Source organism: Rattus norvegicus, chromosome 15 (assembly GCF_036323735.1).
Source record: "Rattus norvegicus strain BN/NHsdMcwi chromosome 15, GRCr8, whole genome shotgun sequence".
Classification (NCBI taxonomy): Eukaryota; Metazoa; Chordata; class Mammalia; order Rodentia; family Muridae; genus Rattus; species Rattus norvegicus.
Genome location: NC_086033.1, coordinates 44344679 through 44359612, shown reverse-complemented (window position 1 = coordinate 44359612; position 14934 = coordinate 44344679). Strand labels below are relative to the sequence as shown.

Here is a 14934-nt window from a genome sequence, read left to right as displayed (position 1 = left end):
GATGATGTTCCTTAAGCCATCTTTAGCTTTCCTCATGCTGCAGACGGGCCACGCTTTCTGAATTTCATTTCGAAACTTCCCAGTCACAGCCTTTATCACAGCCTTTATCTATGAATGTAAGCTAATGAGCCCCAAGACAATTGGCCAAAAGAATCGGCTTCAAATCAAGATTTCTTCTACAATCACCCTGACCCCAATTATTACTTCACAGCTGTGATTTCTGTAGAACCAGTCAATGGCTAACCAAAAGAACTACTTGGTAATTCTAAATATTACCAATGAGGCCCAGGGACAAAGCTTAGTTGGTAGGCTTACCTAAGGCTGCATGAGGATCTTGGTACAATTCCCAGAACCACATACTCCAGTTGTGATGGCACATGCCTGAAACCCAGCTCTCAGGGGGCAAAGGCAAGAGAATCCAGATGTCAAGATCATCTTTGGCTATATAACAAGTTTGAAGCCAGCTTGAGATATGTAAGATCCTGTCTAAAAAATTCAATTAAATTATACTAAAATTACCAATAGCTGAGTTCTCCCTATCAGAGAGAATGGTTTAACCTGTCACAGCATCTGAATAGATAAATAGTTAATATATTCTGTCTTACTTAGGGTCTTATTGCTGGGAAGAGACACCATGACCAAGGCAACTCTTACAAAGGACACCATTTAATTGGGGCTGGCTTACAGGTTCAAAGGTTCAGTCCATTACCATCAAGGGAGGAGCATGGCAGCATCCAGGAAGACCTGGTGCTGGAGAAGGAGCTGAGAGCTCTACATCTTGATCCAAGGTAGCCAGGAGAAGACTGTCTTCCAGACAGCTAGGAGGAGGGTCTCAAAGTTCACAACCAGTGACACATTTCTTCCAACAAGGTCACACTTCCTGATAGTGCCACTCCCTGGTCCAAGCATATTCAAACACCACATATACATAATATATCTTGTCTTATTATATATGTAATTTATTAATACATTAATATGCTATGTATATGCATATATAAACACACAGAGAGCATGGGGACTCAGAAGACCTCTAGCAGGTCTTTGCTCACTCTGGCTGAAGCCCCTGCATTTTCCTCCATACAACGGCCTCCTGTGTCTTATTCCTAAGACAGTGCACAATATAGTGTCCTTTCCTCTACAAGCCAATTCTTCAAACAGCTGAAAACCCAACTTGTATCCAATCTTACCCATGTTTCCTTCAATCCCCTTCGCACGTGGGCTGCCAATACCTCACTCTCTTCGCCCCACCCCAAACATACTCCATTTTGTCTTTCTGTGTGGCTTTTAGACACACAGGACACCTGGTTGGGTGACCAGGTGGAACAGTAACAAACACTTTCTACTTGTGATTTCATGGGCCCTGTCTCTGCTCACTTTTGTATGGTGTTATACAATACTGTGTTCCTCACACCAATGTAAGCTAACCTGTGGGCTAGGCTTGGAGACACAAACACACAGTCATTGCTGGCTCCACATTCCCTCAGAGATTTAAGGTGAATACACAGTCAGTAACCAACCTCCCTATCCATCTTACTGTCAGCTTCTTTCTGAATTTCATGCTTCTAGTACAGTGTGTGTATTTACAAACAAACATAAGTAAAACAGACTGCTGACCTTTTTCTCTTCTTTTTAAAAAGAAATGCCGGGGCTGGAGAGATGGCTCAGCGGTTAAGAGCACCCAACTGCTCTTTCAGAGGTCATGAGTTCAATTTCCAGCAACCACATGGTGGCTCACAACCATCTGTAAAGAGATCCGATGCCCTCTTCTGGTGTATCTGAAGACAGCTACAGTGTACTTATATATAATAAATAAATAAATCAAAAAAAAAAAAAAAGAAATGCCAAGGAGCCAAGACAGCAGCTGTCAACGGCAACGATTCGCTCTACCCCACCATGGTGCTCATAGATGAACTGTGTGATGAGGACACTCAGCTCTGTCTCAACTGTATCAAGATGCTCTCCACCATGGCCTTTGCCTTTGTCATTGAATGAACCAGAAGTTAGCTCCTGCCCTTCCTTACAGATGCCATCTGTGACACCAAGGTCCTCTTGGCCTTGGCTGAATAGCTGGGAGCCTCCACCACTTTGGTGGGAGGTCCTGAGTATGTGACACTGTCTGCTGCCACCTCTTGAGTCACTGGCCACAGTGGAAGAGACAGTAGTAAAGTCCGTGTGGGGCATCTCACATGAGCACCCACCTTCCGTTTTAGAGGCTCACTTGGTGCCTCTGATGAAGTGGCTGGTGGGTAGAGACTGGTTCACCTCCCACACCTTGGCCTGTGGTCTCTTCTCAGTTTGCTACCCCTGAGTACCCCTGCCTATTAAGGCAGAACTTTGACAGTCCTTCCGGAACCTGTGCTCAGACGACACCTCCATGATGTGGTGGGCCACTGCCTCCAAGCTGGGGGAGTTTGCTAAGGTGCTGGCACTGGACAGTCAAGAGTGAGATCATCCCCATGTTCTCTAACCTGACCTCTGACGAGCAGGACTCGGTGTGACCACTGGCAGCGGAAGCATGTGTGAACATCGCTCAGCTTCTGCCCCAGGAGAACCTGAAGGCCTTAGTGATACCCACCTTGAGACAGGCTACTGAGGAACAGGTGTTCACTGCATGGTAGCTGGTAAGTTCACAGGACTCCAGAAAGCAGTGGGACCCAAGATCACCAAGACAGACCTGGTGCCTGCCTTCCAGAACCTGGTGAAGGACTGTGAAGCCGAGGTAAGGGCTGTAGTCTCCTGTAAAGTCAAAGTGTTCTGTGAAAATCTCTCAGCTGACTGCCAGGAGAATGTGGCCATGACCCAGATCTTACCCTGCATCAAGGAGCTCATATCAGATGCCACCCACATGTCAAGTCAGCACTGGGCTTTGGTCCTCTCTCCCATTCTGGGTAAAGACACCACCATCAAACACCTCTTGCGCCTTTTCTTGGCTCAGCTGAAGGACCGTGTCCTGAGGTGCTTGTGAACATCATCTCCAACCTGGACAGCTTGAACAAGAAGGTTGGCATCTGGCAGCTCACTCAGCGCCTGTTTCCTGTCATTGTGGAACTAGCTGAGGATGCCAAGTGGCAAGTGTGACTGTGGAATTTTTCTTTGTTTTGATGAGAAACTCAACTCTTTGTGTATAGCCTGACTAGTAGATCATGTCTAAGCTATCAGAGAGGCTACCACCAGCAACCTCAAGGAGCTAGTAGAGAAGTTCGGGAAGGAGTGGGCCCATGCCACCATTGTCCCCAAGGCCATGCTTTGAGACCCTAACTATCCACACCACATGACTACACTCCACTGCATTGATGTGCTGTCTGAAGTCTGTGGGCAGGGTATCACCACTAAACATATTTTGCCCAGCTCTTTGTATGACTGGGGACCCAGTCACCAATGTCTACTTGGTCAATGTGACCAAGTCACTACAAAAGATAGGACCTATTCTTGACAACAGCACCCTGCTGAGTGAAGTCAATTCCATCCTGAAGAAGCTGACACAGGACCAGGATATGGATGTCACGTACTTCTCCCAGGAGGCCCTGACTATTCTGTCTTTTGCCTGATGCTGGAAAAAGAAACATTTCAGGCCTCTGGTGTCCGCCTCCCAACCCCCACAAAGCTACCTCCCTTAGGGAGGTGGTGGGACCGATGACTGCCAGCGCCTGTGCATGAACTGACCCTCCTCTAGCACAGTTCAGTTCCTCCTCTCTGTAGCCTGGGAAGATTTCTCTATCTACCTCCCAAGGAGCTGGGGCAGTACAAGTTGGGCAGGACAGCAGCCTACAAGGAAGGGCTGGTTGTTCCTGCCCATTCTGGGAGAGGTGGGAGCATCTTAAGTCACTAGCTCCTGCTGCTGTAATGGGGACCCCTCCCCCATCTATTTACCAGCCCCCTTTCCTAACCCCAGCCATGTTTTTGTGTGCGTGTCAATTGTGCCATTTTTATTTTATTCCTTTTCTTACTCTTTACACGGAGAAATAAAGGTGTAGAAATAAAAAGATTAAAAGTTAATATTAAAGGCACTGACAAGATTGCTCGGCAGTCCCTGCTCTTGCCAAGGACCTAGGTTCAGTTTCTAGCACTCAGGATGGCTCACAGCCTGTAACTCCAGTTCCAGGTAATCCAATCTTCTCTTCTGGTCTCCTCGGGCACTGCACACATGTGGTACATGTACATAAATGCAGACAAACATAAGATAAAAATAAATATATATTTATTAAATCATAAGCAACTGTTCTCATCCACCTAATATCAGGTCACAGACATCTCTCTGAATCAATACATAGGAAGACCTAGCCCATACTTCCGGGAGACTGCATAGCATCCATGGTAAACCTCAATATATTTTTTCAATCATTCTCTTAATCTAACTACGGTTGTTGGAACCAATGGTTCTCAACCTTCCCAATCCTCCAACAATTTAATACAGTTCTTCATGTTATGGTGACCACTCCCCAAACATAAAATTATTTTCATTGCTAATTCATAACTGCAATTTTACTACCATTGTGGTTTATAATGCAAATATCTGATATGCATAATAGCCAATATTTGACTCTCCAAGGGGTCATGACCCACAGGTTGAGAACCACTGGCCTAAGCAGTGTCAAAAATCATGACCTTCTCTGTGTCTCTGAATTTCTTGATGCCCTTATTGCTTCCAGTAAGGTGAAGTTACTGACAGATAGAACATGCAGTTCATTCTCTCCCTTGTTTTTTAATCTCCGGGCATGAGATATGTGCATGTATTCACCTATGTGTGTGGTTGTTGTGGCACATGAGTGGAGGGCAGAGAACAAGGCTGGGTGTCAGTGCTCACCAACCACCTTGTTTAAGGCAAGATCTCTTGTTCCCTGCTGTATACACTAGGCTATCCACTCCTGTATCTCTCAGATGGGCATGACCACATCCAGGTGTGGGTTCTGGCCATTCAAGCTCTGACCCTTGTGCTTGGACAGCAAGTACTTTACGCATTGGAGAGGGCTCATTCTTAAGGCTTAGAAGCACTGTCTTTGAATTTCTGTGACTTTAGCTCCTCTAAAAATGTTCCTTCCCACATGACCATGATGTGAGTTACTGTTCTTTGGATGTTCCAACTTGGTGAGCTAAAAACTAACATCTTCTACCAAGAGTAGTGGTACCTGCTAGTATCATGAGTTTGAGGCCAGCCTGGGCTACACAGCAAGTCCAGGCCAGCCTGGGTTACACAGCAAGTTCAGGCCAGCCTGGGCTTTTAAATGAAGCCCTGCCTCATGAAAACAAAACAAAACAAAAACAAAAACAAAAACAGAAAACAATAAAACAAAAAACAGAGGAGACAGAGAGACAGAAAGTCAGAGACAGACTAAGAGAAAGAGATAGAGAGACACACATAGACACAGAGAGAGAGAGAGAGAGAGAGAGAGAGAGAGAGAGAGAGAGAGAAACAGAGACAGACAGAGACATAGACAAAGAGGTAGGCATTTTCTGTTTCTTGGCTGTCCATTTATTTCAACAAGTTATTTGTGGTTTTCTATCAATTTTAAGAGTTTTTTAATAAACAAAGTAATCTTTTGTGCATTCTAAGTTTTCATTCTTTTAAAAATTATTTGTAAGCTTTATTTACTTGTCTTACATTTTTGAGCATGTGTCCTGTACATACAGAGGTGGAGGAGGGTGTTAGGGGTCCTGGAGATGGATAACTGGGTGGTTGTCAGCTGCTTGACATGAGTTCTGAGATCCAAACTTGAATCAGGAAAAGCAACAAGTGCTTTTAACCCCTGAGCCATGGCTTTAGACTCCCCCCCCCCTTTCCAGCAAACTGTCATTTATTTGTTTTTTTCCTTTGGATGTGGAGGTTTTCTCAAATTTTCATGCAAGTAAACATGTTTATCTTTTTCTTTAGTCCCCATGTTTCCTGTCTTGAGAATTTCTTCCTTCAGCTCAGAGACTTCTTCAGCTTTTACTGTGTTATGTTTGTATATCTACATGATGAAATATGAGGTATATTAATATACAAAATGAAATATTTGCATCTGACTGTGTATGAGTGTGTGGTGGGAGTGGGGGCAGGGATGAGGGAGTGGTCTAGCTTTATTTATTCTAGACTAGAAACCTACTACGTAACATTATTATCAGAGAAAGAATGTTTGTCTTAGTCAGGGTTTCTATTCCTGCACAAACATCATGACCAAGAAGCAGGTTGGGGAGGAAAGGGTTTATTCAGCTTACACATTCACACTGCTGTTCATCACCAAAGGAAGTCAGGACTGGAACTCACACAGGGCAGGAAGCAGGAGCTGATGCAGAAGCCGTGGAGGGATGTCACTTACTGGTTTGTTTCCCCTGGCTTGCTCAGCTTGCTCTCTTATAGAACCCAAGACCACCAGCCCAGGGATGGCACCACTCACCATGGGCTGGGTCCTTCCCCTTGATCACTACTTGAGAAAATGCATTATAGCTGGGTCTCATGAAGGCTTTTCCACAACTAAGGCTCCTTTTTCTGTGATAACTCCAGCTTGTGTCAAGTTGACACAGAAAACCAGCCAGTACACTGTTGTTGTCACTTTTCCATTTGTTATGGTAAAATACCCTGACAAAAGCAACTTAAGGGAGGAAGGGCTTGCCTTGCTCACAGCTTGAGGGTATGGTCTCTTGTGGTGGAGAAGTCACAGCAGCAGGAGCTTAAAGCAATTTTACATCCCAGTCCTGAAGCAGAAAGCTAAAGGCCAGTGCTCAAACTCACTTGCTTAATTTATTTAATGTAATATTTTTATTGCTTTTTGGGAATCTTATGTCATGTACCCCAACGGTACTCACCTCCCAGCCCTCCCATATCTGCCCTCCCTACCCATCACACACACACACACACACACACACACACACACACACACACACACACACATACACACACACACACACACATACACACGGAAGAGGAGGAGGGGGAGGAGGAGGGGGAGGAGGAGGAGGAGGAAGAGGGAGAAACGGGATTAATTTTGTGTTGTCCATAAACTCATTAAAGCACTGTCAAACTCCTAGTGGTCAGCCTTTCTAGGGAAGCTGACTCCTTCTCTGCCTCTGTCCCCCATCTCAGGCTTTTTGTTTGTTTGTTGTTGGGTTTGTTTTGTTTTTTTTTTTTTAATTCTTCTTGATGGTTTCCTCTCTATGCTATTACTTTGGGGAGGTAGGGGTTGTCAGAGAAGCCTTTTTGGTTCCCTTTTTTTCAACTGTGTGTCTGCAGTTATCAATAGCACTTCAGGAATAGCTTCCTTGCCCTTCACAGTCAGTGAAGCACAGACCCCGGAGTTCCTCATGGCTTCTGGCAACAGCACAGGCCATGAACATCCACTTGTCTCCAGCTTCAGAATGAACCTGACCTGACCTGAACTCTGCCTGGTCTCTGGTCGTGTGTGTGTGTGTGTGTGTGTGTGTGTGTGTGTGTGTGTGTGTGTGTTTCTTTTTTTTTTTAACTTGTGTGGAATACATTGTTTTAATTACGCAGACTTTTCCTTTAAAAGATTTTTGGTTCTTGCATATGAAATTGTTGTATGAATTTAAAAATGACGTTGCCCAGTTGAAAAAGATAAGTATAATTGCCTTTAGTCTACACTTTATTTTGGAGATAACTACATTTTTATAATCTCTTCTCCTGTTTAGGTGTGTAATGTGTGTGCAAGAATCCTAAACTATTATTTTTATTATTTGCTTTTAGCTAACAGACTAGTGAATTTATGGCATTTTTCCGGGCTTAGGCCTTCGTCCAGCACATCTATGGTGCACATCTTACAGACCCATTAGTGGGCACACAGTGCCATCAGGTATCCTGAGCAGAACTAGCCACACTCACACAGCTTTAAACACAGCATTTTAAACGTTTGTTGCACTTTACTGTACTTATTGTTAGTCTCTTACTATGTCTAACTTATGAGTTAAACTTTATCATAAGTCTGTGTTTAGGAACAAACATAGTATATCTGTGGTTTCAGGCATTCACAGAGGACCTGGGGACCCATTCCCTGAGCATAAAAGGGGGCAGCTAGATGTGTGTCCTACTGATTCCCTGCAGAGTTCTGAGTAACATCCATTGACTGTGTTCGTTGCACACGCTAAAGAGGCTGTGCATGTGGGAACACTGCTCCATCTGGTAATCAGGAGGAAGGGAGAGATTCCTGACTGCTGAGGCTTCCTCGTCAGGTAGCAGGAAAAGTGGAAATGCTTACAGAGTGCCCCTCCTCAAGTAGAGTGGGAGGTGTGCAAAAGAGGGGTGAGCACTGGGATCTGGGTGACCCAGGGGCTGTGGAAGAGCACAGAAGCTTGCAGGAAAACTCAAGATAGGCTTTTGCCTCAAACAGAAGAAAACTGGAGCCTGTGGAACTCCCTGAAAGACTTGAAAGCTGGGTTGGGGGTGGGGCAGATGGATTGGGGATTGGCAACACTTCTCAGGGGCACTGGGCTCCCTGTCTTCATAAATCCCTGGCACGTCTACCATCGTGGTCATATTATTCCTGGAGAGGACTTTTGCCTTTAGCCATCTCCTTTGACTTTCAACACAGGTATGGCCCGCGTGCGCACACAGCCATCCTCCTCAGCTTGCCACAGCTAGAATGAAAATGGTACCAAATGGTCCTCCCACCACTCTCTAGAAGCTGCAGGCCTCTGCTCTTGCCTCTGAGCTTTCACCATCCCCCGATGACCTTGAAGCCTCATCTTTGGTGGGAGGAGCTTCAGCTGACCCAGGAGCACCCCTCTAGTTGTGAGTAGAAAGGGTCACCCAAAGGCTGGCACGCACTCTATCAGACCCCATGCTCCTCCCCTCTTGCTGTGTGTCAAGGCTCTGCTCCTTCTGGGTTTCCTCTCTTTCTCACTCTCAACCACACAGATCTTCAGCTCCTGCTCTTTGCTAACTCTGCATCACTCCACAAAGCCCAGTTCTTCTTCCCAGAGTCCTTTTGGAGCATGGAGTATCTTCTGCATCCTCCGGGCTGACCCGAGTCCTTCTCTGCTCATCATAGTCCATCTGCCACCGGAAGCAAGCATCAGCTCTCGTGGGTGATGACTGTTGTCTTTGAATGATGGGAACAAAAGAGGCTCCCTGCTCCCTCATGCAAGGGTGAGGCCATCCCCCAGCCAGTTACAGAAAACATGGATAAAATGAAGGGCTCCTTTTAAAACTCATTCCATCCACAAATATCTAAGCACTTCCCACCGCACTTTAACAAGTATTGGACTTAACTGGCACGAGTTCAAATACCATGATTCCCACCTTACTAGCAAGCCGTAGTTAAGCATTTCCATGGAGACAACGGTGGTGTTTACTTCACCCGATTGCTGAGAGCGTGATGGTCAATCTTGTCAACTCCACAGGACCTAGAATCATCTAGGGAACAAACTTCTGTGGGTGTCTGTGATGGTGCTCCCAGAGAGGTTTAACTGAGGCGAGAAGAACCACCCCAAATGTAGGTGGTATCATCCCTGGGATCCTGGATGGAACAAAAAGGAAAAGAGAAACTGAGTCGGCTCTCCCTACTTCTTGATTGTAGACACAAAGCTTATATGTGGTGTGATGCTTCCAACCATGCCTCGACTTTCAGTGGCCCCAGCTGGAGAAGCCGCTGCTCTTTGCCTCTCTGTGGTAGACTGAGTGCTCACCAGGAGCCCAAACAAGCCCCCCTTTTCCTTTAGCTGTTTAATCCCGATTTCACCATAGCAACAAGGAAAGTAATTAATACAGAGGGTCAAGCGAGTTAAGAAAAGGCGATCGATCGCCAAGATGAGTTTCTTTTGACAGATATGAACGTCTACTTGGTGCCTTCAAAGAGGTGCCCTGATATAGGCTATGACTCTCAGAAACCCAGACTCACATAGCAGACTTAGTGCCCTGGCCTTCCTCCCTGCAGGTAGTGTGTTTCCACTGATAAACTTGGGGTACACATTTCGCAAACTGTGAACGTCCCAGGGCAAGGCCAAGCAGACTGCAGGCACCAGAGCTGTCTCTGGTCTGCAGGGTTAACAGCAGCCCCCTCCCTGCCCCCTCAGTGCTTAATTCCAGCCTTAACTGAGGGGGACATGCAGGGGCCCAGTAGACAGCAGGGCTGTTAGCAATCAGAGTGTTACAGGGGTGGGTGTGAGTCCTGCGGCCATGAAGAACAGCCACAGGACACATGTTAGAAATCAAGCTTATTTTTTAAGAAAAGGAAAAGCTCCCACCACCCACTCACACCCCCAACCCCAACCAAGAATGAGAGTGAGGTAGTAAGATGAGGGAAATCCCCCAAAAGCATTGGGCCAGGAGGTCATTTACATAACACAATTTCTCCCTGTGTCATGGATGTCCAGATGGTGGTCAGGGGATGGGGGGATGGGAACAGGAGATTGTGAGGAACGGAGGTGGGGGGTTCCAGCTCTCCTCCACCAATTGGCTTCCCTTATGCTAATCCTTATGTCACTGGCTCCAGTCTTAAGGAGCCCAGACTGGGTTGTTCTCCCTCTGGAGTTCCTGCTCTTTGCTGTCATAATGTCTGCCACATATCATTGCTGGCTTTCTGGTCCTTACTGACAGGTGTTCCTCACCTTCTCCCAGAGCTTAGGGCAAGATCTGGAAGTTGGGAGGTGGCCTGTGAATGTGTGGTTAACACGTGCCGTTTAATACGAAATAGCACACCAAGAGGGTTTTATGACAACAGTCGACTTCATGTCTGAGGTGGCCTTCCCTCTAGTGTCCTTTACACCAGTGGCCCAGCCACATGTAGCAGGATTTGGGAGTGCTCAGGGCCCAGTTCTCCCTTGCAGACAAGAAATTCAACATTACTGAGCTTGGAGGTGGCAGAACCACAGCAAGCAAGAATTGTCAACTAGAGTCGACCAGGGAAAGAGACAGCTTGGAGTGCAGGGGTGTATGGATGTGAACAGCACAGACCAGAGCAAAACCAACAGTTGGCAGAAGGCTGATGCCCAAGAATTCTTTTTCCTCCTGGTCCAAGGGAACTATGCAGGACTGAAATCCAGGGTCCTGGTCCCCGCCCACCACAACGGTAACCACGCTATCCCCCGGGGTGGTGAACCCTTCCACGCACCCTTCGCCGCCCACCAGGGGCACAAAGGGTCCCGGCAGCGGCAGTTTTGAAAATATCAAGGAAGTTGATCTGGGCCGGGGCCCAAGCGGTGACGACGACGAGGGAGGGCAGGAGGCGGAGAGAGGGATGCGCGCGAGGCCAGGACTGCGGGCGCGGGGCAACACAGCTCGCCGGGCTCCGGCGGGCAGCGTGGCGTCCCCAGCCTGCGACCCCCCGGACCTTCCTCCTGCTACGCTGTCTAAGCAGGGGCACAGAGCCGCATGTGTCCCCACGCAAATCCCAGACACGCGGGCCGCACCTAGGGGCGGCGGTCGGTGCCTGGGGAGGACCCCGGCTTCCCGCTCCATCCAAGGCTACTCGAGCACCGCGGGGCCCTGCAGAGGCCCGCGCAGGAGGGACCATGAAAGGTAAGCAGACTTCCTAGGAGCATAGAGAACATCCATCCTTCCTCCCAAGACATGGGCCGAGCCAGGGTACCCTGCCGCCTGGGCTGCAGGAGGGCTGAAAGTCCCCAGAGCTAGGGGAGATATTGCAGGTCAGGGGACCTGCCTTTAAAAAAAAGAAAGGAAGGAAGGAAGAAACAACAACAAATTATCCCTGAAGAGGTAGTAGGGAGGGATGGGGTGGGATCGGAGTGGGACAGGAAGAACCCTAAGTGCGGGGGGAAAAGAGTAGAGAGGAAGGAAAGAGATGAGAAGAAGAGTGAAGCATCACACAAGGCCCTTGCAGTGCCGGCCTCACCGCCATTGCTCACCCCTCAAAACAAATTTAAAGTCCAGAGAAGATTCTGATCCGGTTCCCCAGTGAGCACAGAAGGATGCTTGGTGTGGATCACAGCTGAGGTCCCACCCCAGAGGCTCCTGCAGACCCTACCCAAGTGTAAGCTGCATCTCCTCCACCAACTCTGTCCCCTAAGACAGTCATGCCAGTCAGAGCCCCCCTGAGTCCTTCCCTTCCCAATGTCTGACCCTGTCTGACCCTTCCCGACCTCTGACTTGGAAACAGAGCAACTGAGCAGGCAAGCCATGAGGGCCAGACTTGGAATGGAAGTAAAAACCCTTCTTGACTCTAAGCTGCTCGTCCTGGGTCCTACAGAGTTCCCTTCCAGGTCATGAGGTTGGGGGTACTCTCTGGGGCCTTTTGGTAACCCTCCTCTAGCAGCCCAGGGGATGCTTGGGTTCCTACAGGGAGAACTTCCTCCAACTTCCTAAGAGGACCTTTGGGATGGTGTTCAGGGTTCCAAAGTTGCACTCTCAACTCTCAAAGTTGCTGCTGAGAAGAGACAGTGGTGACAGGAGGCCAGGCCCCATTTGTCAAGCCCGCTTCAACTGGAGCAGTGGTGGTTTGTCTCTTTGGTATCCAAGGACTGGGTATTCAAGAAGTAAGAGCCTTGCAGACAAACCTCTGACTCATTCCAACCTCTGCATTGTAGACTGGGAGAAGTGCAGGCTCAGAGAGTAGGGGCTCTGAATGTGCTGCCTGTTCAGTACTCCCATAGGGCTCACACTTGTCCCAGGACGGTGCCACTGAGAGTATCTTGAAATGCATAATGTTTTAAACAAGGATTCCCCCCACCCCCTTTCATTTTGCATTGAGTCCCAGGAACTCCATAGCTAGTAAAATGGAGTAGCACCTGTTATAATTCATTGCCAGCCAAAGGGTCTAGAACTCTGGCTCTGTCCTCTAGTACAGAAGAGACCCGTGCTTTTCTGTCTCCATCCCTCCAGCCTCTGGTACCTTCTGCCCATGCTTTCTGATGGCCCCGCAGGTTGGCCAGGGTGAACCAAGCAGTTTTAACCAGCCCTGGGGTGTTTCCTTGGCAGATGAGGCAGAGCCTTGCCCATGGGCTCCTGCTTCTAGCTGCTGCATCCCTGAAGCTCTGTCCTCCTGCAGTTCTGGGACAGGCCATTTTCTGAGACCAACTGAGGACACATCTTATTGTAGTCCACAGGGCCACAGGTTGCCGCGAACCTTGCGGGTGATGCCAAGATGCTGCCCTTTTCAGAGTGCTTTGACCCATCCCGCTGCAGATAAAATAAACAGAGGCAAAGGTGGGGCTGAAAACCTGTGCTGGGGACGAAAGAGCTAGTGTGGATGAACATGTCTTAGGACGTACCCAGGATAGGACTCAGGCAACTATGGCTCCTTTCTGCTCCCTCCTGCTCCAATCTTGCTGCTTCCCCAGATTCCAGGAAAACGTCTCTCCACAAACCTCTGGGTAGCTCTTCAGAAAACCCTCAATGGTTTCCTGTGACACCCCCACCCCCACCCCAGGGCCTCAAGGGGTGGCAGAGCTGCCAGGGGGGAAAATGGTTGATTCCCAGCATGCCCCTCTCCTATGATGCAGGGTTGATCTGAACAATGGCTTCAGAGAGAAGCTTTCTCTTCACTGAAGTGTGAAGAGCATGGTGCCCCTCAGATCTGAAGGGGAAGGGAGGGCCTTTCCAGAGAGGCCCTTCCCCAAGGGAGGCTGGTTTTTCTGGCTCTAAGGCCCACCAATCTTCCAATTACATCTGCTGCCAAAAAAAAAAAAAAAAAAAACAAAAAAAACAAAAAAAAAAAAACACAGTCCCTTGCTCAAAGCAATCAGTGATGTGATGTTTTGTGGAGAGAGGGAGCCTCGATGGGGACAGTATTTAAACCAGAAGGCAGGCCTGTTGAGCACCCCAGTGTCAAGTCCCTGCTCTGGCCACCAAGATGTTTCTGCTGAGAGTGGATGGGGAGCGGGGCTCCTGCCTTCCTGACTGGCTGGCCAGGCCTCCCAGCTAGCCATGACTTTTTATGTAAGCTGGCACCTGGCCTCTCTCATACATAAGCCTAGGAGCAAACAGCTGTCACCAGTCTCTTGGTGACAAGCCCACCTCAGAGTTTCCCACTGACTTGTGAGCCATTAACAGCCACCTGTGACAGGGCTTAAAAGCAAAGCTCTCCAGCCTCCGGAAGTAGCCTGGCTGGCTGTGAAGGTGAAAACAAGACTCCAAATCTGTAACCCACTTCAGTTCTCCAGTTCTGGTCCTGTCATTTCCATCCCTGAGTCCCCTCTCTCCCTGAGGACAGGAGCTGTGGGTCCCAGTACCACTTGGTGAGCAGAAGTGACATGGTGGATGGTGGTGGGAAGCATGTGATCAGTGTGGATCTCTGTCCCTCAGAGACTGGGTCAGGCAGAGCCAGGCTCCACCACTCCCCAGTACTAGAGGAGCAAGCTGTTCCCCCAAATGGAGAGAGGATCCTGAAACACAGAGCAAGGGCAGCCTGGGAGGAAAGAAGACTGCAGAAACTCGGCCTATGGGGCTGGAGAGACAGTTAAGAATGATGGCTGCCCTTCCAGAGTACCGGGCTTTGATTCCTAGCACCCACGTGGTGACTCGGCTGTCTGTAACTCCAGTTTCAGATTTGATGCTCTCTTCTCTTCTGCGTGCACCAAGCACACACGGTATACATGTGGGCTGTTTTGCCTACATGTATAAAATATAAAGAAATTAGTAAAAACAAAAATACAGTTCTGTGACTGACATTTGATTTTGGCCAAAAGGCTGAGAAATGATCTGCACTGTGGAGGCCACTCCTCAGCTAGACTTGGAAAAGGTTGTTTATTCGTGAGGCAGCAGGCTACGCCCTCCATCCTCAGAACTCTGGGCTCAGAAAGGGTCAAAAACAAGGAGCTAACTGCACAAAGAAGCCACAGAGGTCAGCTCCAAACCATCACAGATCGTCGCCCTGGTATCCATCTGGGGTAACTTTAAGACCAAAGATAAGGTCACATCTCTGAGCTAATGTGTGAAAGAGGAAAAAGCATTCTGCTTTACAATGAGCGCTGTGGGTGCCTTAGTAGTTTCCATGGACCTACAGCTGGCCTGGGTGTTAGAGTTGGCAGCCGGGGTGGTCTGACTAAACT

At 48.3% G+C, this 14934-nt stretch overlaps 2 protein-coding genes and 1 pseudogene across 2 annotated transcripts in view; 2 read left to right on the top strand and 1 right to left on the bottom strand.

Annotated features, from left to right (window-relative positions):
- Positions 1-14934, bottom strand: part of Clu (clusterin) — a 39243-nt gene that overhangs the window by 16249 nt on the left and 8060 nt on the right. Inside the window, exon 2 of the mRNA NM_053021.3 lies at positions 9230-9446. The gene's annotated coding sequence lies outside the window, so the exon portion shown is untranslated. The remainder of the gene's footprint in view (positions 1-9229; positions 9447-14934) is intronic.
- On the top strand, positions 1843-3594 carry Ppp2r1a-ps1 (protein phosphatase 2 scaffold subunit A alpha, pseudogene 1; annotated as a pseudogene).
- Scara3 (scavenger receptor class A, member 3) overlaps positions 11197-14934 on the top strand; it is a 32995-nt gene continuing 29257 nt past the window's right edge. The window contains exon 1 of the mRNA NM_001108870.1: positions 11197-11446. Within this exon, the coding sequence (NP_001102340.1) occupies positions 11440-11446 (7 nt within the window). The 5' untranslated portion in view covers positions 11197-11439. The remainder of the gene's footprint in view (positions 11447-14934) is intronic.